Here is a 26,490-nt window from a genome sequence, read left to right on the forward strand (position 1 = left end):
CCTATTCCCAATTCCTGGTCAGGGCTGGGGTTTCAGACAACCCTTCAAGTGCAACCATTACCCGAAACAGTGGTTTTCCTTTATTTTTTAATTTTAATTTTTTTTTTTTTTAAAGACATAGACATTCACCTCTGGAGAGAAATTATGGGTTTCAAGAGTTCTTGACAAAGAGCTTCATTCCAGAAATGTAAAGCCAGCATTTTAAATTTGGTTCTTATTCACTGCTGGGAAGTATTAGAACGAAGATTACAAATTTAATAATGTAACACGGCAGGAATTGGCCCGGCCTCATCTCCAGGAGAGTAATTTGTTCCTGCCTTCAAACTGGCACTTCCCAGCCTCCCAGCATCACCAGACCAGCCTGGTGACACACTCCTGACTTTTTTGTGTCTTGCACTCTAGCCCACGCAGCCAGCCGAGACACCCGAAGATCATCATCACCATGGTCTGGGGATTCAATGCTGGAATGGTCAGACCCATTTGGGGAAAGTCACTATAACCAAAAGGAGTCATCCCAGGGCCTCTTGGCTCCCACCTGCAGCCAGACAAGTCCTTGCAAACCCCAGATTTGAGTCTGTGGCTTCCCTTGAAAAACCCAACTGGGGCTCAACTGTCCGTAAGTCCAGGACTCTTGACTTTAAAGATCTAATATGGTCTAGTCCTGCTACTTTGCCAACCACATGCTCCCTTCCCTGGGTTTTCAAAACACCACGTGCCCCTCCCACCACAGGGCCTTTGCACAGCTGCTAATAATAACATGAGCTAATATTTACAGAGCACTATGTGTCACACACTATGCTAAGGGCTAAGGGCTTGACAGATGTCCTCTCATTAATTCTCATTCCTACCCTGAGAGGTAGGTAGTATAGCCAAGTGGTTAAGCTCAGATTTTAGAGTCACACAGCTGGATATGAATCCTGCCTCTGACTCTGATGGGCTGTGTGATCTTGGGCAATGTACTTAATCTCTCTGTGCCTGTTTCCTCACCAATTAAACAGGCATATTGATAGTATCTACCTCACAGGGTAGTTGTAAGGCTTGAATAAATGAATGGAGGTGAAGTGTCAGAATGTGATGGGCGCTGCATGTAAATCATCACTATATTCTTCCCATTTTACAGAGAGGGAAGGAGAAGCACCATGTGATTAAATGACATGGTTAAGGTCACACAACTACCAGTGAGGATAGGTCTCCAGACTAAAGCTCTCAATTTTCACCATGACATATCCATTGTAGAAAATTTGGAAACTACAAAAAAAAAAAAAAAAAAAGACCAAACTACCCATAATTCTGCCATGTTGTAGCAATTACAGTTAATATCTCCCATTTATGTGGCAAAGAGGAGAAAAGGGGAGACAGCCATACAGACTGAGAGAATCAAGGATTCGACCCCTTACTCCCTTAGCTGACTTCCAAGTCTGTCCTCTCTGCATATGGATAGCATCCTGTCTCGGGTCCCCCCTCCCCTACTTGGCCAACTCATCCCTCAGATCTCAGCTTAGCTGGCCCCTTCCCTGCACCCCCCAACCCAGGGCAGGTCAGTTCTCCCAGCCAGAGCCTTTCCCGGCACCCCCCACTTGTCCCGTACGGCACTTACCACAGTAGTGGACAAATTATTAGTTATTCCTTTGCGTAATCTAATGCCTAGCCCCTCCCCCCACCAGACAGTAAACTCCATGAAAGTTTAAGGGACAGATTAAGACTGGGTTTTTCTTGGGTCATCAGCACCTAGGACAGGGCCTTGCCAACAGCAACTACTGGCAGAAAAGAGGGAGAAATGGAGGTGGTAGGGAGCATAGGAGGGGGGGGGTTGGGATTCAGCTCCACCTTTCCCAAATCAATGCCCCTGAGGTGGGATACAGACAGGGAATCACACAGTCCTTGATCCGGAGGAGCTCTTGGTGTGGCAGTGGAAAAATGACAGAAACCACATTCTGCAACAGCCTGTGAGAGAGAAAAGTGCTGTGATTGCCCAGGAGGAGTGATCAACTCCCTGTGAGAAAAGAGAAGTGTACTTCCTGGAGGCGGTGGCATTGGAGCCCTGAAGGAGGAGGGGGAAGGCATCCCAGAAAAGGAAACTGCTGAAGCAGAGGCATGGAGGTAGAAAACGCAAACTAGACTGCCAAGAATGGAGGAGACAGTTTTTGCCTAAAAGTAACAAATGGCTGGAAAGCCTGGAAATAAGAAGTTAAAAAATAATCTGCCGCCCCCCCCCAAAATGTGTTTTCCTGTTCATTCTGCCATTCTCTTTCCAGTACACTCTTCCAAACACAGCCATCCCCCAAAACTGGCATAAGTGATGTTGTTGGTCCCCTGTCCTGGATCTTTACTACCGTCAGTGACCACTGGCCTGACTTCCTGTTGCCAGAAACTAGACTTTGTAGCTGGAGGGCTACCACCTGTGGCAGGTGGGAAAGGACAGCAATACTCCCCAGCCCAACCCCCACGGCCTTCAACCACTGACTGACAGGAATTGCTGTATACATACCCCAGCTCCCTCACCCCTGGGTGGGATAACCGGGGTGCCTGTTCTACTCCAGGGGTCTGCAAACTACCACCCAGGAGTTAAATTAGCTCACTGCTTATTGTTGTAAATAAAGTTTTATTAGAACACAGCCTCACTCATCCATTTACATATTCTCTCTGGCTGCTTTCGAGCTCCAACTGTGTAACAGCAGTGGTAAGAGACACCTTATGGTCCACAAAGACTAAAATAACCACTGTCTGTCCCTTTATACAATCTTCCAGAAGCCCCCAGCAAGATTTAACCCTGCTTGCCCTCAGTCAGGGGCTGATATCACTTCGTTCCCTAACTCACTTTCTCTCACACCTCTCCTGAAGTTTTCAGTGATCACCTCTGTGAACCACACAAACTGTGTACAATTGCTACGCGACTGTTTGACTCCTAAAAATGGCAATTTCATGTGGTCCATCCTAATACTTATTCAAAGCCTTGTTTCAGGAACTGCTTCTGGGGGAACCCAAACCTGGACAGCAGGGTGTCACTGTGCCCATTTGCAGGCCTTAATTTGAGACTATTCCCTGCACACACACTGCAGAGGTCAGCTCTGGTTTTGAACTCCCCACCCCCACCCCAGTCAAAACCTTGCCAAGTCCTTGCTATGTGCAGTATTATTAGAATACCTTCAGGGTTACCTGTGGCTTACAGCCATGGACTTGTTCATCCAAAGAGGAAAGCAAGGCTCAAAGAGGAGCCCATGGTCATTCAATTGGCAAACTGGCAGAAATGGGGTCTCAAATCCAGGGCTCATTCCATGACAAATCAGCTATCCCTTAACCCTTCTCTTCAGGCAGCCTATTGGGGCCTTTGCCCACCTCTCTGGAAACAGGGTCAATTTTCCAAGAGGATCAGGTGAATTCAAACAGGCAAAAATGTTCTGTCAAACCCAAAGGGCTTGAACATCAAGACAGACACCCTTCAGAGAGGCACTTAGAAGTCCACTAAGAAGCATGAAACATACAAATACATTCATGAAAAAAATGAAATGCAGTACAGAATGTTGGAAAAGACCCTAAGTGTTGGGGGCAGACCTGGATTTGAAGCCCTGTCCTACCCTTCGCTAGCTGTGTGACCGTGGCCAAGTCAAGAGTCCATCCAGATCCTTGATTGTTCCAGCCCACCTACCATGATCATCGTACACACCTTGTGGGGCTGTGGAGAGGGTGACCTGAATTAGGGGTGGACACTGCTCAGCCAGAAGTTTCCAGATGGTCAGCGGGGGGATCCAGCCTAGCCAGATCGCCTTCACCAAGCAGGACAGCCATCCCATAGCTGCTGTGAATAGCTGCAGGTCCTGGCTCACAGCTGCCCCTTCTTTGGAGAACTGCCCTTAGCTAATGGGAGCTGCCTTGCCCCAAGAGTTATGTCCTGACCTTTGGGGACTGCCCACAGCCAATGACCGACTGATATGGGAGTGCAGGAGGCCGGTCAACTCTGCAATGCCACCTGCTCCCTAGAGCTTCCTGCAAATCAGGCTGAGGCTAGCCCACAGCTGAGTGCCCACCTCTAGCTGCCTCTTTTCCTGCCCACTGTGCATCCCTCTTATAGGCCTCCCCTGAAAGGACTGCACAGCACATCACCTGCACAAGAGCCCAAGTCTCAGGCTCAGCAACAGGAAGGAAGAGCTCTTCCCTCCCCTGCATTCTTTTCAACTTGAAGACTCCTGGGAGGAGCCTAAGAACACTCCGCATGTTCGTTTCTCTGGAGCTAGTGGCACCCACCTGATTCCCAACAGGGCCAAACTTCCCGGTGTGGGGGTCCCTCTCCCAGAACTGAGCACACCCAACAGAGGCTGGGCAGAAGCGGCAGGTTCCGGGGGCCAGATGGCTTGGGATGGGTTGGTCCTGGCCTGGGGCCCAGAGGCGCCTGGTTCAGTCTTGATGTTGGGCCCAGGCAGATGAAAGATGTTTCTTGAGACATTTGCTGAGGAACTAATTAATTTCCATTACAGGCCCCAATTAGTGACACATCCTCCCACCCACTCCCCAGGCAACTCCCGGCAGCAATTCCCAGGGACATTGAGTGTTGGAGATGCAGGGTGAGGACTTAAAGCTTCAGGTGCAGACAGGGTCCACAGTGGCCACTTGGGGCACCTCACAGGAGAGGAAAAGGCCCTGGCTAGGAATCCAAAAACATCAGCTCTATTCCTGGCTTTGCCACAGACCTGCTGTGAGGCTTTGGCCAAACCAGGCGATCCTTCTCTGGGCCTCAATGAAGACGAGCAGATGACCTCAGAGAGACTCCCAGCTTGGAGGCTCCAAGATAGTAATAGCTTACACTCTTGACACACTTTTGCTGTGTGTGGGCTCTCTACAAAGCACTTTACAAATACTCATTTGATCCTCATCATACCTTCGGGGAAGGGAGGAGCTATTATTAACCCCTTTTATGGTTAAGGAAACTGAGGCTCAGAGAAGTTAAGTAACTTGCTCAAGGTCACACAGCCAATAAGCAGCAAAGCCAGTATTCAAACCCAGGCCATCTGGCTGCAGAGTCTGCATCATAAACCCCACCAAGCTACACTGCCTAGTCTGACTACTCTCAAACCTTCACAGTGCCTGACGCAGAGCTAACCACCACCGTAAGTGCTTAATAAGAATCCGCTAACTGGATGGGGCGCCTGGGTGGCTCAGTCGGTTAAGCGTCTGACTTCAGCTGAGGTCACAATCTCACAGTTTGTGAGTTTGAGCCCCACTTCAGGCTCTGTGCAGACAGTTCAGAGCCTGGATCCTGCCTCAGATTCTGTGTCTCCCTCTCTCTCTGCCCGCCTCCCCCCCCCCAGCTTGTGCTCTGTGTGTGTCTCTCTCTCAAAAATAAATAAACATTTAAAAAAAGAAAAGAATCTGCTAACTGGAAAATAAAGAAGAAGCTGGCAGCCTAAAAGACCGCAATGGTATTAGGAGTAGGACTGGGTGGCTGAGGTGGGAAGGAGACGGATGCTTCCTTGGGTGTCATTGGTGAGGTCTGGCTTTTTCACTGTAATGTATCATTGGTAACAGCAGAAAGAGCTGGAAACAGTGTTTGTCCTGGGGACGGGGCAGGAGAGTCAGAAGATGGAGGCATCCAGGACAGTTTTCATTGGATACTTTGCGTGCTTTTAAAATGCTGCACCATCTAGGGGCGCTTGGGTGGCTCAGTCAGTTAAGCGGCTGACTCGGTTTCGGCTCATGTCAAGATCTCACGGTTTGTGAGTTTGAGTCCCACATCGGGCTCTGTGCTGACAGCTCAGAGCCTGCTTGCGATTCTTTTTCTGCCTCTCTCTGCCCCTCCAGCACTGACTCTCTCTCTCTCTCTCTCTCTCTCTCTGAAAAATAAACAAAAAAAATTTTTAATGCCGCACCATCTGCATTTATTGCCTACTCCAAATAGCACTTAATCTTTTCAAAATTATTCAATGACCAATCAGCCAAGGACCAGCTAGAGAGAAATGGTGCCAGGTGGGATACTCTGGGGATAAAAATGACCACAGAGGGGCTGAGCAGGGTCGGAATGCAAAGGAGGAGATGGGGGGTGGGGAGGATCTGGACAAGTGTCCTCTGTTTTCTGGAAGACTCTGGTTGTGCCTAAAGAGACCCTCCTTCTGCAGATGGGCATTCTGAGGCCCAAAAGACAAAGGGAAGTGGTTGTAGAAGATGCTGAAATTCAGCAGCTGAACGGAGACCTCTTCCCTGATTCCTCGTGCAGCCTCTTGGGCTCCACTCAGCACACAGCAAACGCCGGCAAACCAGAGCAGAGCCACGAGTCCAGACCCCGGGTGTGAAGCCCCACCTCCCCCCCCAACCCGCCCGTCCTGCACCCAGGCAGTCTACCGTAGCTGGAAAGGCAGTAGCTTCCATCTCCCGGATGCCCTATGGGTAGTACGTAGGTTACCTCTAAGTCTCACAAGGTAGGAGTTATTCACTCCATTTTGCAAAAGATGAGGCTGTACATAAGAGTTACATATCGTAGTCAAGAGACACAGCTGGTACATGGCAGAGACTCAAAGCCAAGGCCCGTCCTCCTTTCCGTCCCTGAGCCCCCTCTCCCGGAGACTCCTTCCCATCAGTTTCAGACGAGTCCCATCTGGAAACTATTTGTAAATGCCTTGGTCTTCAGACTCCGAGTTTTATGGGACTGGGTGGGAATCTTATCACATCATAAGGTTTGTCCCCCACTACCTCCAACCTGAGCTAAATCTCAACCTTCCTTAGAAAATTACCAGAGACCCTTTTCTTAGACACATCTAAATTAACTGACTCAGTAAATTCCCTTGGTAGCATTTCCCAGCGTTTTGCCCCTCAACATCGATGATTCCTTTGATTTACTTTTTCCCAGCAGAGGCTTGTCCTCAAATGAACCTGCCGGTTTTAAGACATAGCCCTGCCTTTCTCCAATTCAGGAAAGGGACTGTGTCCTGTTCCCTCTGGTAAAGGCACTAGACTTGAACCCCTCAGAATCCCCAGAACTGAATCCAATATCCCACAAAAGGATATTAAGGCCCAATGTGTTATTCACATTGACTCATTTATCATTTATACAGATGACTTCCAAAAGGATTTATGGGGTCCCACACGTTAAACCGGTACAAAGCAGGGCAGCATCTGAGGCTCATTTGATCTGAGACCATGTGCTGGAGACAGGAACGCCCGAAGACTATTCCCAGCTACTGAATTTGGTACCCAATGTCCCAGCATCTAAGACACAGGTAGCCAGGAGACATCCTATGTTAAGAACCCTTCATTTCTCTCCAGCTTTTTTCTCTAACCCAGTAGTTCCCAAGGCAGGGTCCCTGGACTGGCAGCATTGGTATCAGCATCATCTGGGAACTTGGTAGAAATGAAGAGTCTCAGCTTCTACTCCAGGCTGAATGAGACACGCTGGGGTGGCACCCAGCAATCTGAGTTTTAACAAGCCCCTTAGGTGACTGTGACCCACTGAAACGGACAGGAATAGCCACAACTGCAGCAGCTACCCCTAAGAGAGCATCTACTATGCGCTCAGCATGGAACACACGATCTCATTCATCCCTATAACCGAGGAAACCTTCATTCCACATGCCCATTCTGGACTAGGTGCATCCTGGGCATCACACCACTTATTCCTCATGATAACCCTTTGAAGAACTTACTATTCCCCCATTGTACAGATGAGGAAATGGAGCCCTAGAGAGCTGAAGCCACTTGCCCAAAGTCACACAATTTAGAAGTGGCAGAAGCAGGATGAAAATTCAGGTCTGTTGGATTCCAAAGCCACGTTCTCTCTGTCACAAAACAGAAGCTCCCTGGGGTCTTTCACAGCTACATAAGCCTGAGGAGCTATGAAGCTGGGTCAGGTAAGACTCAAGGAGGGGAGGTGGGCATGCAAGGGAGGGCGGAGCAGGAGCCCTGCCCAGACTCCACAGTGCCCTCCAGCTACAATGTGAAACGAAGCCACACGATGCATTTAAAGGCACAGCCACCTATGTCTAAGGAATAAAATAGGCAGGGATTCAGGAGGCATGAGTTCTTGGCTTCTCTCTCTGACTTTACACAGATGGAGGGCCTTTTCTCTTCCCCCTCTGGACCCGGTTTCCCCACCTGATACTCTTTACTGTCTGCAAGGTTGAGCGATCTGCCCCCAGCTTACTTCTCTGACCTTGTGTCCCCTCATCCATTCTATGAAACCACACTTTTTGTTCCATAAACACCCAAGCTCACATTGACCTCAGGGCCTTTGCACCAGTGGTTGTCTCTGCCTAGATCACTCTACGCTCTCAGATTCCCACTGCTGGCTCTTCATCATTTAGGCCTCAACTCAAATGTCACTTCCTCAGTGAGTCTTCCCTGACTACCTTACTTATTGTTATCTTCTATCCCATCAGTTTTATTTTCATTTCACTTAACAGAATCTGAAATTACTTATATTTTAATTGCTTCCTGTTTATTGTCTGTTTCCCCCACCCCAGAACATAACTCCATGAGAGCAGAAACCATGTCTGCCTTGTTCCCTCATATGTCCTCAGCACTTAGAATACTGTTTGGCACTGAGCAGCTAGTTAAATATTAGTTGAATAAGTAAATGCCAAAGAAGAAAACCTGGACTCAGAGGCCAGAGCCCTGGATCTGGAACATGTGACTCTGGCAAGCCATTCTGCCTCTCTGAGCCTCAGTTTCCTTCCCTGCCTAATGAGGGAAGGACTAGATGCTCTCCAAGGTTCCTTCTAAGAGTGCCAATCTTGGGAGGCCAGGCCTAGAAGCCACCCAGCTGGTCCATCCAGAAGCAGCAGCTGGCCGGGGTCCTGCAGCAGCTGCCCCCTCCTCACCCCCACCAGGTCCCTACCCAGGCACGCAGTCACCTCACTCCCCCATCGCAGAAACTGTTAATGAAGTGCGCACTGCTAAATGCAGTTACAATTACGGGGGCTAAGAATAAGGCACTGACATCAGCCACGTCAGTTTCCGAGTGAATCAGAAAGGGAGGAGGGAGGAAGGAGAAAGGGGAGGGGGGATGGCGCTCTAGAGCTGTCAAGTAGAAATAGCACAGCGTTAAATATAATCCAGCACTGGCCTACATCGGTCTGGAGAGGCAGGTGACGGCTCGGCCCCCAGGGCCAGGGCAGACAACTGGATTCTTCAAGGAGGCCAGGCACAGCCCCGTGATGGGGATCATCCAGGAAATGATGGCCAGAAAGGCAATCCAGTGGACTGGGGTGGAATGGCAGATGCTGGAGGGGCATATCTGAATCCGAACAGGACTCCACACCCCAGCCTCTGTCACTTGCTGTTTTGTTAGCACGAGCACAGCCCCCAGGGCATACACAGCCCTCTCCCACCTGGAATCTCATTTCATGCCAAGAGGCACAGGGTGGCCTCTGGAGTCAAACACATCTCAGTTTGTGAATCACCACTGTGCAACCCAAGAAAGTCATTAAACTACTCTAAGCCGCTTGGCTTTTCCCCATCAGCAAAATGGGTACATCTGTAACAGTAGCTACCCTTCTGGTTGCTATAGAATTCGGTAAGATCAGGGAAAGCACGGAGCACAGCCAAGCAAGACTTTCAATCATTTTATTTTTATAACCCTAAGAGATGCTAGACAGGATATTTAACCCTTTTTCCAGAAGAGGAAACCGAGGCTCAGGAAGGTTAAAGGACCTGCCTGAGGCCCCAGAGCCATAGTGGAGTCCAATGCTAGCCCCATGGAGTAACTGGTAGGGGAGACACTGGATTGTAATGTGGTCTCTCCAGGTGACTGGCGGGGGGCGGGGGGCGCACTGGAGATCTGACAGTAAGAAGGGGGTGACAGTAAGACAGGGAGATTGCAAGCAGCCCTGGAACAGGATGGGGGGGCACAGGTTACAGCGCAGGACGTGTTTGCACCCTTTTGAGCACATCGCCCAGACTGGCACCTCTCCAACAATTCTTAAAAGAAACGCTGAAGCGATGGTTGTCAAAGCCAAAATGAAAAGACGGTAGAGGAGGCAAAGTAAAAGGCCCAGAGCCTGGAGAGGTCAGCTGACACGGAGGCGCTCTCACACTCCTGCTCTCCTCCACACCTCCGCCCCGCCCTCACTCAGCCTGCCTGGAGGACGGGTGGGGAGGGAGGCAGAGCGCCACCTGCAGAGGGAGCCGAGGTGGATGGAGCCCTTCTTCCCGCTTCCCGCTTCCCACCAAACAGAACCAGACAGGCCTCGGGCAACTGCAAACTCAAGGAAGCAGGAGCCACGAGTCTGGCTGCTTGGGGACAGGGAAGGGGGGTGTCTGAGGGAGAGGGATTTAAGGAAAGAGCTCTCAAGGCATCAAGGCAGTTCTGCAGGGCAATGATCTGGGTAGTGGGGGAAGGAGTGAATCCCCATGCACCCGACTCTTCTGAGATGCTTCTTTCAGGATAATTTGACTCAGATAAAGTAGTTTGGGTGCATACTCTCACCCCACCCTGTGACATGAACCATGGAAAAAAATTGGTTCAATTCTTTACCAGGCCTCAGTTACCCAAATCTGTAAGAGTTCTGCACAACTCCCCAAACATACAGAAGATTACAGCACTTGGTGGTAAATTGAGGGAGGGGACTGAGGGGGACAGAAAGTGGCCTGCCCTAGAAAAAAGGGTGGGAATGGAGGCTTCAAAACCTCAGCCTCACACCTCAAGTGGACCTGATCCCGAAGGATATTTTAAGGCCTCTCCCTCACCTTTCCCCCTTATCCACTCAGTCCTAGTCCTGCTCTGAGGCTGAAGCACTGTGTTCCCACCCACCAACTCAGCGGGAAGGGGTGGGACAGCAGGACGTTTTGTTTCTCAGAGAAAGCTCAGGTCAAATTTCAAGGACAAAAGTTAGCACTTGGTCTGGGAAAGAAAACTCTGCCAAATGGAGTAGATTGGGGGTGGGGAAGGAGGTCCAGTGCTGTCCTTCCAGGTGCCTGGGGTGGGGGCAAGAATGAGAGCTCTAACTCCCCCTGCCGGGATCTGTCTGGCAGGATATAGGCATCCCCGCCCCACAACCCAGGAGAAGAAACTCAGACAAACCGCTCTATTTCCCCCTCTCCAAAAACAACGGGAGTGGGCTTTGGTCCTAGTTTGTGGGACCCATCCACCATGCCGCCCCACCCACCAGATTTGGCCTGAGCGGAAGAAGGCGGTGCAGTGAAGGGCTTTGCAGCCCAGAGATGTGGCCCTAACCGCTAAGCGAGGGACTGGTAGCCGGCCCGGTGTTGCCATGGCAACTTTCTCCAGTGCTGGATCGAAGCATCCTATGGGCAAATCAGAGCTGGCTGCTCCCGCTTCTCCGCCCTTCTCCCAGGCCAGGGAGAATTGGATGCCGAAACCACTTGGTCAGACTCAGGGACACCATCCTCAATTCCAGACACTGATGTTAACAACCGCCTTTGGTATTTGTTGTAAAGTGGAGATACCCTTACTCCCCAGCAGTGCCCCAATGCACCGCAGCAAGGCTAAGACAATAGATGTGAAGAAAATTAACTGTTAAGGAAGAACAGGGAAACAGGGAGCTGGACTGCTCCCCACCCTCTTGTTCCACAAGCAAGTCCCCCAAATCCCCATCTTTAAACCGCTGCCAAGAAAGCGGGCCCAACTCTGCCTTAATAGCTTCCACAATGCAATTAAATTAGCTTACAAAAATTATGAAAGCTAACATTTTGAGAATCCCACAGATGCTAGTTTACATTCATGCTCAGAAACAAATCTTATTTGATAATTTGATAATAGCTAACAGGTATTGCGAGCCTACCCGGTGCCAGATACCGTACTAAGCCCTTTGCATGGCAAAAACAATGTAATAATCAAAAGCATAGATGTTTCAGTCAGATTGCTCAAGTTCAAATCCTAACTCCCTCACTTCTTGGCTGAGTGACCTTGAACAAATACTCTCTGTGCCTCAGTTTTCTTATCTGAAAATGGGGATGTTAAATGTTAATTTTATAGGGTTGCTATGACAAAAGAATTAAAATATTTAAAATGTGTAGGAGGATGCCTATCAAAAGGTAATAATTTAAAAACTGTTGACCCTATGCAGTCCACACTATTACTTTCTCCCTCATTCAGATGAAAAAGCTGAGGTCATGTACCTAACTCCCCAATTACAAACCCAGAGCCAGCGAGGCTGAGCAACGAAGATAGTACAGGAAAATGCCCCCCAGTCCATGTCTCTCTAAAGCCCCCAGCATCTTTGGAAAAGGGACAAAAGCAGCATAAGAAATGAGTTCAGAGTGCAAGGTTGGGGCAGAGATGCTCCTTGGGAAGAATTCTAGGAATCTACAATGACCGGCATCCTAAGCTTTAGGGTGGCTAGAACAGGGTGGGAGGAAGGAGCAACTTCCTATGCTCACAAAATGTCCAAGTCTCCCAAGCCCGATGCAGGAAAGTACTCTGGCCCAGTTAAGACTAACGAAATAGACTTCTCCTCACACAGTTTCTCAGGAAACCAGCTGAAGGTGCAGGTGAACCCTGAAGATGGCTCTGGCTCAACCTGGGTGATGGACACGCGATGCATTCAATAGGATTTGGAAGCAGCATCAAAGAGGAAGCACCTAGATGAGCCAGAAGCCAACAGGGACACACCTCTAAGCCATCAGACAGCCCTGCATTCATGGGCCAGGGGAGGAGGGATCAGGGCAGTGGAAGACAGAGGGAAGCCAGTTCTGATAGCCCTCCTACTGAAGCAGTCTCTGTCTAGCATGTGATAGATTATTCAAACTGCTTTTAGAAATTAGTTCAGCACGGTGCTGTTCTAAAAGAATAAATCCAAAAGGCTTTTTTTTAGGAGAAAATTAATGACTTTGAGAAGAACAAGAGAAATTAAGCACCAAGACAATGTTTCCTACTTCCGATTTTTACCAGACACTCATTAGTCTTCCGGAAATGAAACTTGACTTTCTCCCTCCCCCTCCCAAACTCAAAGCATCCCTTAAGATGAGCAGACAATGAGCACAAGATGCCCAAACCAAACTCTTGGCTGGCAGCCGTTCCCTGGGGCCTCCTCACCTGGGAACCATTTTCTACATAATGAGATTTAGTTTTTTAAAAAATCCTCTTTCAGACAGAGGGCTAGTAGTTTACTGGAAAGAGAACTGGAAACCTGATTTTAGTCTCAGCTCTATGCTTACCTCATTGGATGACCTTGGGTTACACACACACACACACACACACACACATATACACTCATCCACTTGAGCTCCAAAAGGGGTTGGACAGGATGATTTCTAGGTCTCTTCCGAGTCCAAGACAAGAATTTGAAGAAACTTGCTGGAAAAAACATCAGGTAGGATCTTTAAAAAAAAAAAAAAAATCTCTATTAAAACATCAAGGACTCTATTCTGACTTAAGTGAAATCGGAACAACTTGCCTGAAACCAGCAATAATAACCAAGGCGTCTGACCCATGACATGGGATACGACTTAGGAGAAAAACCTAACTGTCCCTGCCATTGTCCCTGTCCCTGCACCTCCAAACCCATGCTCCTGCCCAACCTGCCTCTTGAGACCAGGTAGCCTATTGAACTTCAGGAGAGTCCTTGACCATTAAGTGAAAGGTGGAAGCATCATCTCACTTCTGCTGGTGGGGATCCCTCTCGCTAACCTGATTTCCTCCAGTGGAGTCCACTGTGTTGCACAGCCCCTCCATACCTCCTTACCTGGCCAGAATAATGACCTCCCTCAGCTCCATCAAGGGATAAGTTAACCCTCTGAGCCTCGGTTATTTTTTTCCATAAAATGGTGAGTCTGTACAATGGCTTTGCAGTAACTGTATTTACCCTACTCCCAACTCTAGGTCTGTGGGGAATCTGTCTCACACCCCCCCCCCCCCCATCCATTCACTTGGCCAACAAATTCTTCTGGAGAACCTTTTCTCCACCTGCCTCTTGCTCCAGCAGGAGGACATGAGCACCCATTACCCACGGCTCCATCCCATGTCTCACCAGATAACTTGGTGACCAGACAAGGGTCTCTGCAGGCAGGGAGTCTTGAGCAGGACCCATAAACTCCCTAACACTGCAGACAAAATTTTGAGGATGGTTCGTATGTGTATTTTTTGAAGAGACAGTTCATATTTTCATCAGGTTCTCAAAAGTGTCCGTGAAACCATTTTGCTACTCCCCACCACCTACACCCCTCTCGTTTTTGTCCTCTCGCTGAACTCACTCTCAGATGTTCAGCTTCTGTTACATCAGATTTTCAGAAAACATTTTTAACTGCACCCCGTGTCTGAGGGACTGCCATCCCATTTTACAGATGGGGATATGGAGGCTAGGAGTGACATGACTTGCCCAAGGTCACAGCTAATAAGCTGAGAAGCAAGACTGGAACCTGATGCTGACTCCCAATCTGGCACTCTTTGGGGAACTCTCACCCAAGCCCTCTAGTTGCCCCACCTGTTGGTGGATTCGCTACTTCACCGCGGAAACAGATCCGGAGCCCTCACGTTCCCTCTTCCCGATCCCAGGGCCCCAAAGAGCAGGTTTCCCTACATTTCCCCGCCCCTCGGGCTCTGGCTGAGGCTGCGCGCAGGCCCGGGAGCGCGAGGTTCGGGCCGCCGGATGGTGACCGGGTTCAGCCCACCCAAAGGGGCTACTCCAGGGACAAGAGCACCCAGGGGCCGGGCACACTCCAGAGGGTGCGCAGGTGAGGAGTTGGCGCCGCCCTACGTCTCCTTCCAGGACGAGCGGGGAGGAAAGGCCGCACCCGGCCAGTCTTCCCGCGGCCCGCCCCAGTCTGATAGGAACCAGGAGTCCGGAGCCCCAGCTTCTGGGGGAAGAAGAAGAGAGACAAATGGGGACGCTCAAGGCCTTGGGCGCAGGGCGGGGGTCTTGGCCAGGGAGCCTCTGGATGCAGGCAAGACAAAGATGGAGAAGTAAGGTCTGCGCGCCACCTCCAACGGCGGGGGGCGCGTCAGAGCCCCAGGGGTGAGGCTGCCAAAGCCCCGGGGCTCGAGGAGTGGGCACCACAGGCGGGAGGCTCAGGGAGGGCGGCAGGTCGGATCCAGGGACAAGACAGGGGGCACCCGGCAGGCTCGGGTGAGTAAAGAGAGCTGGTCCGGGCGACCCCACGGGCCCACCTGCGGGAAAGGGGTGAATGCAGAGGAGCTCGGGGTCCCTGGGGACGGCTGGAGGCTAGAAGGCACCGCAGCTCTAGACCTTGAGGCCTCGTGGGTGGGGGCGTATCCCGAGCGGGACTGCCAATGGGGTGGAGAGAGTGGCCCCCTCTTAGGGCGCACCCGGTCGGGCAGGGGGCCTCCGGCCCCGGCTCCCGGGACCACCTCCGCCCCCACACCGCCCCGGGGATCGGGGGCGGGCGGCGCGCTTACCCGCGTCCTCGTCGTCGAAGGAGTTCATGCACGGGAAGTAGATGGCGAGCGCCTCGAAGGAGGCGGACAGGCTGAGGCGGCTCTGCGAGCGCTCCATGCCGGCGCCGGCGCCCGGAGCCTCGGCCGCGGCGGCGGCGGCGGCGGCGGGCGGCTTGGGCAGCTTGGCCGCCCCATTCTTAACGCGGAGTACGGCGCGCGGCGTGGTGGCGGCGGCCCGGGGCTAGGCCGGGGCTCCGCGGCGGGGCTGGCGGGCGCGGCGGGGCCGGCGGGCGGCGGGCGGGCCGGGAGCGGGCGGCGCGCGGAGCCCGAGGCGCGCTGTGCTCCCGGCGGCGGCGGCGGCGGCGGCGGCGGCGGTGGTGGTGGTGGCGGCGGCGGCGGCGGCGACGGAGGTGGCGGCGCAGCGCTCTGGCCCGCGGCGCCCCCAGCCGGCCGCGCGGGGCGGGCTCGGAGCGGCCGCCGCAGCCAATCGGCGCTGCCCGGGGGAGGGGGCGCCGCGCGCGGGGGCGTGGGAGCCTGGAGGGCGCGGGTGGGGCCCCTCCTCGCCACCCCCAGCCCGGCAGGTGTGCGCGCCCCGCGAGAGGAGCGGAAGGGAAGGGTTGCGCCCCAGTCCCGGGGCCGTGCCCCCCTCCCCCACTCTGTCCCAACCCCACGTTCAGCCCTCAGACTCGCCCAGGATGCAGGCGTCCATCACCTACCGACAGAGGCCTCACCGGGGGCACACACAGGCTCAGAGGGGACACACTCAGAGCGACCGGCGCACAGCGCTCAGCCTCCCACGGAGACCCTCAGATTAACACATGAACCCGCAGAGGAGCTCAGACAGGCTCCCACACGACTGCATTCACTGTGCGAGCTACACCACAGACGCCCTCAGACTCATACACACACCCCGGCAGGTGCTCCCACAGACTCGCTCACTCACTCTTAGAGACACTTGCGGAATCAATCCACAGACACCCTCAGACAGACTCGAGAGACCCACACAGGTAGATACACCTACAGACACCCTCAGACTCTCACACAAGACCTGCAGAGGTAGATACATCCACAGACACACAACAGACTCCTATGGAGATGGGGGGGGGGGGCACAAGACGCAGAGCAAAAAACAGGGACCCCCTTGGTCACAGAAGGAGACCCCCAGATCCCACACAGACCCACAGAGACGTTCAGACAGGCACATACACTCACGTACCCACACTCCTTACAGATGTCCTAGAATTCACACACACAGACACTTGTACACTCAGATGGCACACACTCTCAGACCTGCACACAGAGACACTCAGTGCCCGCCATCATCGACTCCCTAAGCGCTGATTCATGCGTGCACAAACGCTGATTCACGCGTGCACAAACGCTGGTGGACTCCTGCACGGTTAGCTTCAGACACAGACCCAGAGAGTCACTCAAACACACTTCAGTGGGCACACGCATGCTCACACCCATATGCAGACATATAGCCTCGGTCGCTCCCAGTGGTGGGTATATTCTGATGCACAGACCCCCTCAGATGCACGCACAGTGGGACCCACTCGACCAAGTTCACAGGCTCAGACAGACACAGCCACATATACCCCTCCAGGGACCCACAGTCTTCAGACTCATATACACCTGGGTTCAGACACTCAGAGCCCCCAGGATGAACATAATCCCAATCAGAAACCCGAACTCCATTCTCTAACCCGGGGCCTGAGGTCCCCATCCAGGCAAGCCCCAGATGTCCGACCTCTGCCAGATGTCCTCACACTCTCTTTACAAAAGCAGGCTGGGGAAGTGGCGAGATCCCAGAGTTTCAGTCCCAGCTGTGGCACTACCCTTCTGCGTGGCCTAGAGCCCTTCAACTCACTGACCTGTTCCCTCATCTGTATAATGGGGAGACCCTCCATTTTGGACGGTCGTGAGGATTAAGTTAAAATAACATGTGTATTAGTTTTTTATTGCAGCATAACAAACGAGAGGCTTAACAACACCCATGTATTAGTGTACAGGCCTGTAGGTGTAAGCAAGTTTGATGGGGTTCTTTGCTTGGGGCCTCACAGGGTATCAGCCAGATGGGGCTCTTCTCTGGAGGCTCTAGAGAAGAAGCCCCTTCTAAGCTCACTCAGGTTGTTAGCAGTATACAGTTTCTTATGGCTGTGGGACTGTGACCCTTGTTTCTTTGCTGGCCTTTGGCTGGGAGCTGCTCTTAGCTCCTAGAAACGGCTCTCTGTTCCTTGTTCATGGCCTCTTCCATCTTCAAGGTCAGCATCAGGATGTCAAAAATGGAAGTCAGAGACTGCTGCTCCTCTGCAAAAAAAAAAAAAAAAAAAAAAAAAAAAAAAACAAAACCCGCCTTGGTCTATCTCACTCTGGGGTCAAAGTCCAAGTTGGACACTGTCCTAACTCTCCTTTGGCTCTGCTCCCTATTTGTCCTACCTCTTACCACACCCCTGGCTCACTCGGCTCCAGACCCACTGTCCTGACCTTGCTGTTCCATCTGGCTGAAACACTCTTCCCTCACGAGAGCTGCGTGGCTCACTCTCACAGACCCGTGCCCAAACATCACTTTCTTGGTAAAGTCTTCCCTCGCCGCCCTTTAGAAAGTAGCAGCATCCCTTCCTGAAATGCCAAATCCTCCTTACCCTGCTTTATTTTTCTCTTTAGCCCTTATCGCTATCTGACGCATCATATATATGGAGCCTGGGCAGCCTAACTCCAAAGCCGGTGCTCTGTCCACTGCTCTGCTAACCTCCTAAGACCGTGGCAGAAGGAAGACAGAGGGAAGGCGGCAGTCAGAGGCCTTAGAGAAGGCACAAGGACGACAGAGAGGTCAGGGAAGGCTGGCCTGGAGCTGGGGAAGGAGAATCAGGGACCCATGAAGAATGTCTGATTGACCAGCCATGAGACTCCCAGGAACCAGGCCCTAAATGTCGAAAGTAGACAGTGTGGCTGGTTGAGCATTCAGACCCCGCGTGGAGGTTCAGATTCTAGCTTTCCCACTTACCGTCTGAGTCACTGTGGTGGCTTTAAAACATGTGTGCACGTTCCTTGACTGTCCTCCCATTAAGAAGTAGAGTCTATGTCTCCTCCCCTTCAATCTGGGTCAACCTTAGTGACTGGCTTGTAACCAGTAGAATGCAGAAGAAGTGGCATGCATAACTTCTGAAGCTAGGTCAGAAAGTTTCCTGCAGCTTCTTCCTGGCTCACCTGGGTTAAGCACCCTGGGAGAAGCCAGCTTCCTCATAGGAACCCTGACTACCCTGAGACACCCCTGCTAGACAGGCCACGTAGGCCCAGCGGAGCCCCCCGCCAACAGCCAGCATCAACTCCCAGGCATATGAGCGAGTGATCTTGGGTGCCCAACTTTGATGCAGCCCGAGTGACATCTGACGGCAACTACATGAGAGACGCGTCAGCAAGAATGGCTCCGCTGAGCCCTTCCCAAATTCCTGGCCCGCAGAATAAATGCTGGTTGTTTTACACCCCGAAGTTTGGGGATAATATTTTATGCCGCAATGGAGTAGTGATCTTGAGCAAACAAATTAACTTCTTCTGGGCCTGTTTCTTCAGTTGTAAAATGGGGACAATGCCTCCCGGTGTGCACATCATCATCGAGTGAGTAATAAAGGTGGAGCTCTCAGAACGGTGCCCAAACACAGTGCCCAAACACAGTAAGTGCCCTGCAAGTGTGAGCTCCTACGACTAGGGACCGGATAGCCCCATCTGTCAGAGGCAGACGTCCAGAGCTGGAAGGAAACTAAAAGGTCATCCAACCCCTCCCCCACTCTGGGAGAGAGGGGAAACTGAGGCCCAGGAAGTGCCAGGGGCTGCCTAAAGCCGCAGAGCCCATTGGGGCAGAGCTGTTGGCGTGACAGAAGCCTCCTGACCCGGGCCAGTGCTCTTCCTGCTGTGCTCCTGGTTGCCTGCTCATCTGGCAAGAGAAGCGGGGTGTGGGGGGGCGTGCCTGGGGCGAATGCGACAAAGCTGGCAGTGTGGAGGAGGAAAGGCAGCCAACGGAAACAGACTTGGCCTCTGGCCAGCAATATAGGCAGTGGACTCCTGGTGTGATTTCTCCTTTCCTGGTTAGCTCATGCCTAAAATTCCACCAATAGGGTTTAGGCCTGTAAGCTTACATCTTCGGTTCCTTGTAACTATGTAATTTCCCCGTGGGAAATCTAAGTCGTCCACTACTTGTACCTGAGTATGGATAATGTGTTCTAAGAACGAGTTTGATGGTGGGGGGTGCTCGAGCTGGGGGGTGGGGGGGGGAGTAGTGAGTCCGGAAGAGAGAACAGTGGGGGGGTCAGGAACAGACTCTGAGTGCGGGCTGAGATGGAGGTTGCCAAGGGCCAGACAGCTTGGTGGATTGGAGTCAAAGGCATACTGCCTGCCTTGAGTTTGAGTGCCTCTCCTTATTTTAGCTGTGTGAACTTGAGCAAGTCCCCTCAGGGTTCTCATCCGCAAATGAGTGTAACTGGGGCGCCTGGGTGGCTCAGTCAGTTAAGCGTCTGACTCTTGATTTGGGCTCAGGTCGTGATCTCACAGTTCGTGAGATCGAGCCGAGTCGGGCTCTGCGCTGACAGCCCGGAGCCTGCTTGGGATTCTCTCTCCCTCTCTCTGCCCCTCTCCCACTCATGCTTTTCCTCTCTCTCTCAAAATAAATTTTTAAAAGTTTTTTTTTTTTTTAATGAGTATAATTAACATTCACTTTGCCAAGTCCTGGTGAAGAGAAATGTAAAGATAGTGCCTGGCAGGTAGTAGGTATTTAATAGATACATCTGTTGAGTAATTTCTGAGTGCCCACCGAGGCCTGTCATCATACCTGGTCCCTGAATTCATGGAGTTTATATAGTCCAACAGATAGCTATGCCAATAATTATTTAATTATAATCTTATATAATAGTTTTATTATAATAATAACTCTCATTACAGTTGTGATAAGTGTCATACAAGATATACATTTACGGGCTTTATAGTGCATGTGTGTGCATGTCTGTTCTTCTGCAAGTGAGGGGGGGTGTGAATCTAATCCAGCCTGAGGGAATCTAGGAAGTCTTCCCTGGGTAGGTGACATTTAAGCTGAAAATGGCACCAATTATATACCCGGCTCTGTTCTTGACCCTGAGGAAAAAAAAAAATATGTATATATATATATATATATATTATATATAAAAAAAATATATATGTATATATTATATATATACATATATCAATGTGTGAGGATTAAGAGACAGACTGGACTGGTAAGGACCAGGAAGGAAAAGGTGGGACAGAGGCACTGCCCAGCTTCGGAGCATCAAAACAATTTGGATGGAGCACCTCCGGTTTGGTGTATCTCCTCCAAGACAAAGCACTGAGGGGAGGGACCCTCAATTTTGCATATTTAGCAAGAACCAGGTGACTGTCTTTCTAGGGAAAAAGGGAGGTGGCTAGAAGATAGCTAAACCTGACAGGGCCCTGTTTGTAGCTTTGCCAGAGAGACGCTAATGCTGTCTGTGTTCTGCCTACTGGGGTAGGTGTGTGTTACGTGTGTGTGTGTGTGTGTGTGTGTGTGTGTGTGTGTGTGTGTGTGTAAAACATCTCTGTTTATGTGTGCATGTCTCCTATAGACAGGCATTTCTGCCTGTCTCCTTGTCTGTGAATGACCTTGTCTCTAAACATGTCCTTGCAAGGTGTATGTTCTTGTGGGAAGTAAGTCCAGTCTGGCTTTAAATGCAACATGCATCCTGGTGTTTGTATGTCCTGTTGAGTGTGTGTGCATGCATGTGTGTAACTGGGTTGTGTTAGTTATATTTGTATATCAATGTAAGATTCTGTTCTGTCCGTGTGTGTGTATCTGCCTCTCTGCATACTGGTTGGTATGAATTTATCCTTGACTGAGTGTGAATGCAGCTGTTTATGAACTTGTCCATGTAAACTGGCAGCTTGAGAGAGGACTCTTGTTATTTCCTTAACTTAATCCTTGCCTTTAAGTGGCTAATACATGACTAAGCTGATGGGCTATTAAAATCTTTTATTAGCCCCAAGTCCCTAACCAACTACCTAACAATTTATTCTTCCATCCATCCATCCCTCCATCTATCCATCCCTCCATCCATCCCTCCCTCCATCCCTCCATCCATCCATCCATCCTTTGATCCCTCCACCCACCTATTCATGTCAATTGCATTTACTAGCTATGCAGTTTTCTCTCTTAGACTAATTACTAAATTTCTCTGTAACTCAGTTTTCTTATCTATGAAATGGGGATGATACAAGCATCTACCTGAAAGAGCTAGTTGTGGGTAGGGTGAATTAAGTGAGATATTGCATATAAAACAATTAGTACATTGCATAGCACATAGTAGTACTTACTATATTAATTATCATCATCATCATCATTGTGGTGGCCAGAGTATTTCAGCAAATTCTCAGCAGCATTTTACTAAGGGCTGCCCCTGAGCTAGAAGCTGGTGAGGCCCTACCTATAGCAGAAGCCACTGTCACCACCTTCTTGTGTGACCTTGGATAAAGCCTATGCGCTCCCTAGACCCATAGAATGCATAGAGCATCCTTGCTGTAGAATCCCCCTTATGGAGATTCTGACAGCATGTGTACTTTAAAAACTGCAAAGAGCTCTGCACAGTTATATAGCAGGCCAGGAGACACCCCAAAGCCTTAGGATGGCAGTCCTGGGTCATCTGGAGGGTCAGACAGAGCTGGGACAAAGCCAGGGCTTGTTGCCACTGCATGGCTCAGTCTACTGCTTTCTGCTGCTTCCTTCCTACGACTTCCGGTCTCTGTTCCCCCTCTGGAGAAGCACCTGACATGCTCTGGTGGCAGGGAACAAGTGTGTGGGGGAACAGGAAGCAAAGGGGGTAGCAGGAACACACCTTCTTTACTTCTTCACGAAGAAAAGCATCTTCAGTTACTATTTGGTGAGGGGCATTATGGTTTAAAAAAACAGAGAGAGAAGGGGCGCCTGAGTGGTTCAGTTGGTTAAGCATCTGACTTCGGCTCAGGTCATGATCTCATGGTTCATGAGTTCAAGCCCCTCATCAGGCTCTCCACTGTCAGTGCCAAGCCCCACTTTAGATCCTCTGTCCAGTCCCCCTCCCTGCCCCGCCCACCGCCTCTCTCTCTTTCTCTCTCAGAAATAAACATTTAAAAAATAAAAATTAAAAAAACAGAGAGAAAAAAAACTGGGTAGGAGGTGTGATTTCTGCCCCGATAAATCACCACTTTGGACAAGAGACAGAGAAAAAAGGAAACAAAGAGTTGAAAGAAACCGAGACGAGAAAAGAGACAGGGACACAGTAACAGAGAGACCCAAGAACAAAAGAGGCAGAGGCAGAAACAAGAGAGAGGGAGGGAAATCTTTGGAGACAGGAAGACAGAAGGAATGAAGTCAAGCTTTAGAGCAGACCTGGTTTGGGCTGCCCTAAAGCAAGACTTCACCGGCTGCAACCCCAGGATCAAGATTTTGCTGCTTTTCTTGGGTCACCTTGACCAGCGTGCACATACACACACACACACACGCTCACCCAAACCGGGCTGTGTTGTAAGCAAGAAATACAACTGTATCGTCTGAAGTCGCTGAGATTTCAATTACATTTGTGGCTGTTAGCCTTCCCTAGCGAATATGTTCACTGCTGGGTATTTGTACTTCCACTGGGAGAAGAAATGAAGAAGAAGTTGAAGCTAATGGAGCCTTGTCTGGGCCATGGACCACGCGAGTGAAGAAAGCCCGACTGCCCAGAGAAGGAAGAAATTGAAAAAGAAGTCTGTGGAGATGAACAGAGCAAATCAAGCTGGGGGAATGGGGAACAGGCAACCTTTGTGTCTGGTATGAAAGTTCTCGGTTCTATTCCTTCATGAGGGCATCTGAAACCTACATGGTGGGTTGCCTACCCAAACCCATCTTCCTGCCCCTTCCTCTCTTTTTATTTGGGTAATTCACCCTCCACTATGAGCATCACATTCCTCTTACCAGTGTTTGATGTATGCCCAGGACTCACTTCTGACCCATGTGAAGGGAGTGAGATTTGGGGGGCAAGCAGCTACTTGGAAATGTGCCCTCACTCTTGAAAAATATTCACTAGAGAGAAACATTACCTTTTCCATGGCCAGACATATTCTTATTGCAACCAGGAGGGAAGCTAAATTAGGACAGAGCTGAGACAGTGGATGGCGGAACAGGTAAAAGAACCCAGATCCTTAATGATGTCATTGAGCCACTGAATTAACCAACCTTGGAGCTGCCCTACTTAGTGGGTTGGTGTAATCGTTAGCATATACATTTCATTATTTTTAAATACATTTTGCCTTGGGCTTTTCGGTTTGGTTTTGTTTGTTTGTTTGTTTTGTCACCAAAAGCATCCCATGGATATACTCACCTGACTATATTTCCTGCCAGTGACTCTTTGACATTCCCCTGCATCTCTCTAATATGTTTTATTGAATACCAAGTAACCCCAGACTCAGCCGGAGCTTCTCCAAGCCATCTCTGAAATGTTGATTTTGGGGGGCAAAGGGGTAGACAGGAAGGAGAAATGTGAGTGCAGGTCCTGGACCCCCGGAGAAACGTGTGGGAGGGGAATAAGTAATGACAGCCCTCTCCCCAGCCTTGTACCTGCGAACCACGCTGACTCATGCACACATCACAGAGCACCTGAAGAGTAAATATTTACTGAGCACCTCCTTTGAGCCAGACGTTGTTCTAGGTCCCAGAGAGTGCAGAAAACAATACTCAAACAGACCAAAGTGACGGTCCTCATGAAACTGATACTCTACTGGGGAGAAACAGACAATGAAGAAGAGAAATAAGTCAAACACACAAACAAGCAACCAAACTACATTGTTTGGTTGGTGGCAAGTGCTGTTGAATGAAGTATAGGAAGTAGCGAAGGATCCCTGGGGGTGTCCAGAGAGGGACCGATAATGTCATGCAGGATGGCTGGGGAAGGCATCATGAGAAGGTGACATCTGAGGCAAAACCTGAAGGGGTGACTCATGTAGACAACTGGAGAAGGAATGTTCCAGGCAGAGGGAGCAGCTAGTGCAAAAGCCCTGAGGTGGGAGTGTGCCTGCCGGGCTGGGGAAGAGGAAGAGAGGCCAGTGCGGTGGGAGTAGCAGGTGGTATCGACGGGCCTCCTGGATGTGTGCAATGGTCGTCAGCCACAGGTATTTGTTTTTGCTGCTATTCCTTAAGCTGGCTTGCTTTTTGTTTAGATGCATTTATTGGGGACCAAATCTTTACATCACTTCTATAAATGAAGAGTCAGTATCACTTGCCCTAAATAGAAGGTAACCAAAGAGGTAAATAGGACAAAACAGAAACAGCATTAAGTTGTAGGGCGATGCCGTGGCCTGCAGAAGGCCTGAGTCTGAAGCCAGCGGTCTCCTTGAGAAAAGGCTCATTGACGGTCGTAGAGAAGCGACGAGACACAGCAGCACCAAGTGAAGACGTTGTCCATGAAATGGAGACTGTCTGGTTTAGGTCGTGTGACACCACCTAAAACCATCTGTGTCCTGCCAGGCAGGGTGGCAACTGCTCTGGTTTCCCTGGGACGTAGGGGTTTCCCAGGATGTGCTTCCAGGGCTACAACTGAAACAGTTTTGGACATCCTGTCACCAGGGGGCCCCATCCACACCTTGGCCTCATACCCTCTTGTTTCTGCTTGTTGTGCTCCAGGTTGCCCCTTGGGTGGGCTGACTCCAAGATGATCCACACCCCCAGGATCTGTGCCCGTGCCCTGGGCACCCATGAAATACCCTTGAATGTGGGGGTGACCTGTGACTTGCTTCTAGCCAGTAATGTGTGACCAAAGTGATGGGATGTCGGTCCCGTGATCACATCACATTTGAGAGTGGCATCTACATTGCTAACATACCCTCTCTCTTGCCCTTCCCAGTTTGCATGCTTGATGGGGCAAATGGTCACGTCAGGCAGGCCCAAGGGCAGCCTCTGGCCAGCAGCCCACTGGGAACCAAGACGGTTCTTTTCTTGGTCCAAAAGTCCAGAGAAAACGAACGTTGCCAACAACCCGCTGAGCTTGGAGGCAGACTCTTCTCTCATTGATCCCGCAGACGAGACCACGACCCAGGGCGACACCTTGACTGCAACCTCCCAAGTGACCCTGAAGCAGAAAACCCAGCAGAGCCTTGCCTAGATCCTGACCCACAGAAACTGCGAGATAATAAATGTATGTGTGTGTGTGTTGTTTAAGCCCTTACGTTTATGGTAATTTGATACTCAGCAACACCTGACTGAGACATTCTTTCTGTCTCAGGGCTTCTCCGGGTCCTGCCCATTTGGATGGCTCATTTATGCACTCTTTAGACCTGAGGCCATTACATGTGACCCTCAGGGAACCCTCCACTGTCTCCTGGCTGCACCAAGCTGATGCTGACAGTGGCTTAAGCCTTAAGTATTTTAAGTGGTGGACGGAGCTCCATACTTGGGGGATTTTTACGCCCAGCCTGATAAACAGGACAGTTGCCAGGACATGGTGGAGTCCGGGCCACTGGGCATCTGAAGACTGGCAAGCTGCCTCTATGTAGGGCTGGGTCAGGGCCAAGACTCAGCACCTTGACTGCTCCTCCTGGCCAAGCCCCTAGGCTGCAGAGTATAAGAGACCGCCAGGGCCTCCATTGTCTAGACTTTCTTCTTGCCCTCCCTGCTTCTGACCTCCTTGCCCATCTCCTGTTTTCCCATCCCCATAGTTTTGTGCCTCCTTCTCTCTTCTCAACCTACTTCCTTCCATTTGACAAACCATCTAGGTAGTCTGCTCAATTTTCAAATCAAAATAAATGTATTTTATCACAAAAATAATGTTTGCACATTTTAGGAAATTCTGGGGAGAAAAGAAACAGAAAGGAAAAATTGACAATCATCTCATCGCACTACCCAGAGACAGCCACTTTTTAACCTGATGTCTTTTCTTCCTCTCCCCTCCCCTTGACCGTGTTTCGTTTAAGTGCTTTTTTAATGGTCTCGTACTGTAAGTAGTTTCATGGCCTGTGATTTGTTTTTTTCCACTTAGCTTCCTATCATGAACATTTTCCCACAGCAATAAATACACCTCTATGTCAGTCTTTTAAATTACCGAGTAACATTTCAAATGATTTAATGTTTTTGCTCTCATGTTAAAATGTAAAGAAATGCTCTTGTAGTTCAGTTGCTGGACACATGCATAAAGACTTCTCTAGACGAGGAATCACCGGTCAAAAAG

At 50.5% G+C, this 26,490-nt stretch overlaps 1 protein-coding gene across 2 annotated transcripts in view; it reads right to left on the minus strand.

The window, feature by feature from the left end:
- Positions 1–15,538, minus strand: part of RIMS4 (regulating synaptic membrane exocytosis 4) — a 63,908-nt gene extending 48,370 nt beyond the window's left edge. Inside the window, exon 1 of one of the 2 annotated variants that reach the window (XM_025932200.2) lies at positions 15,296–15,538. In XM_025932200.2, the coding sequence (XP_025787985.1) occupies positions 15,296–15,392 (97 nt within the window). In that variant the 5' untranslated portion in view covers positions 15,393–15,538. The remainder of the gene's footprint in view (positions 1–15,295) is intronic. The other variant, XM_025932201.2, reaches the window with a different exon arrangement.
- Between the last annotated feature and the right edge of the window lie 10,952 nt (positions 15,539–26,490).

This window comes from Puma concolor, chromosome A3, assembly GCF_028749965.1.
Source record: "Puma concolor isolate L17-30 chromosome A3, mPumCon1.1.hap2, whole genome shotgun sequence".
Taxonomy (NCBI): Eukaryota; Metazoa; Chordata; class Mammalia; order Carnivora; family Felidae; genus Puma; species Puma concolor.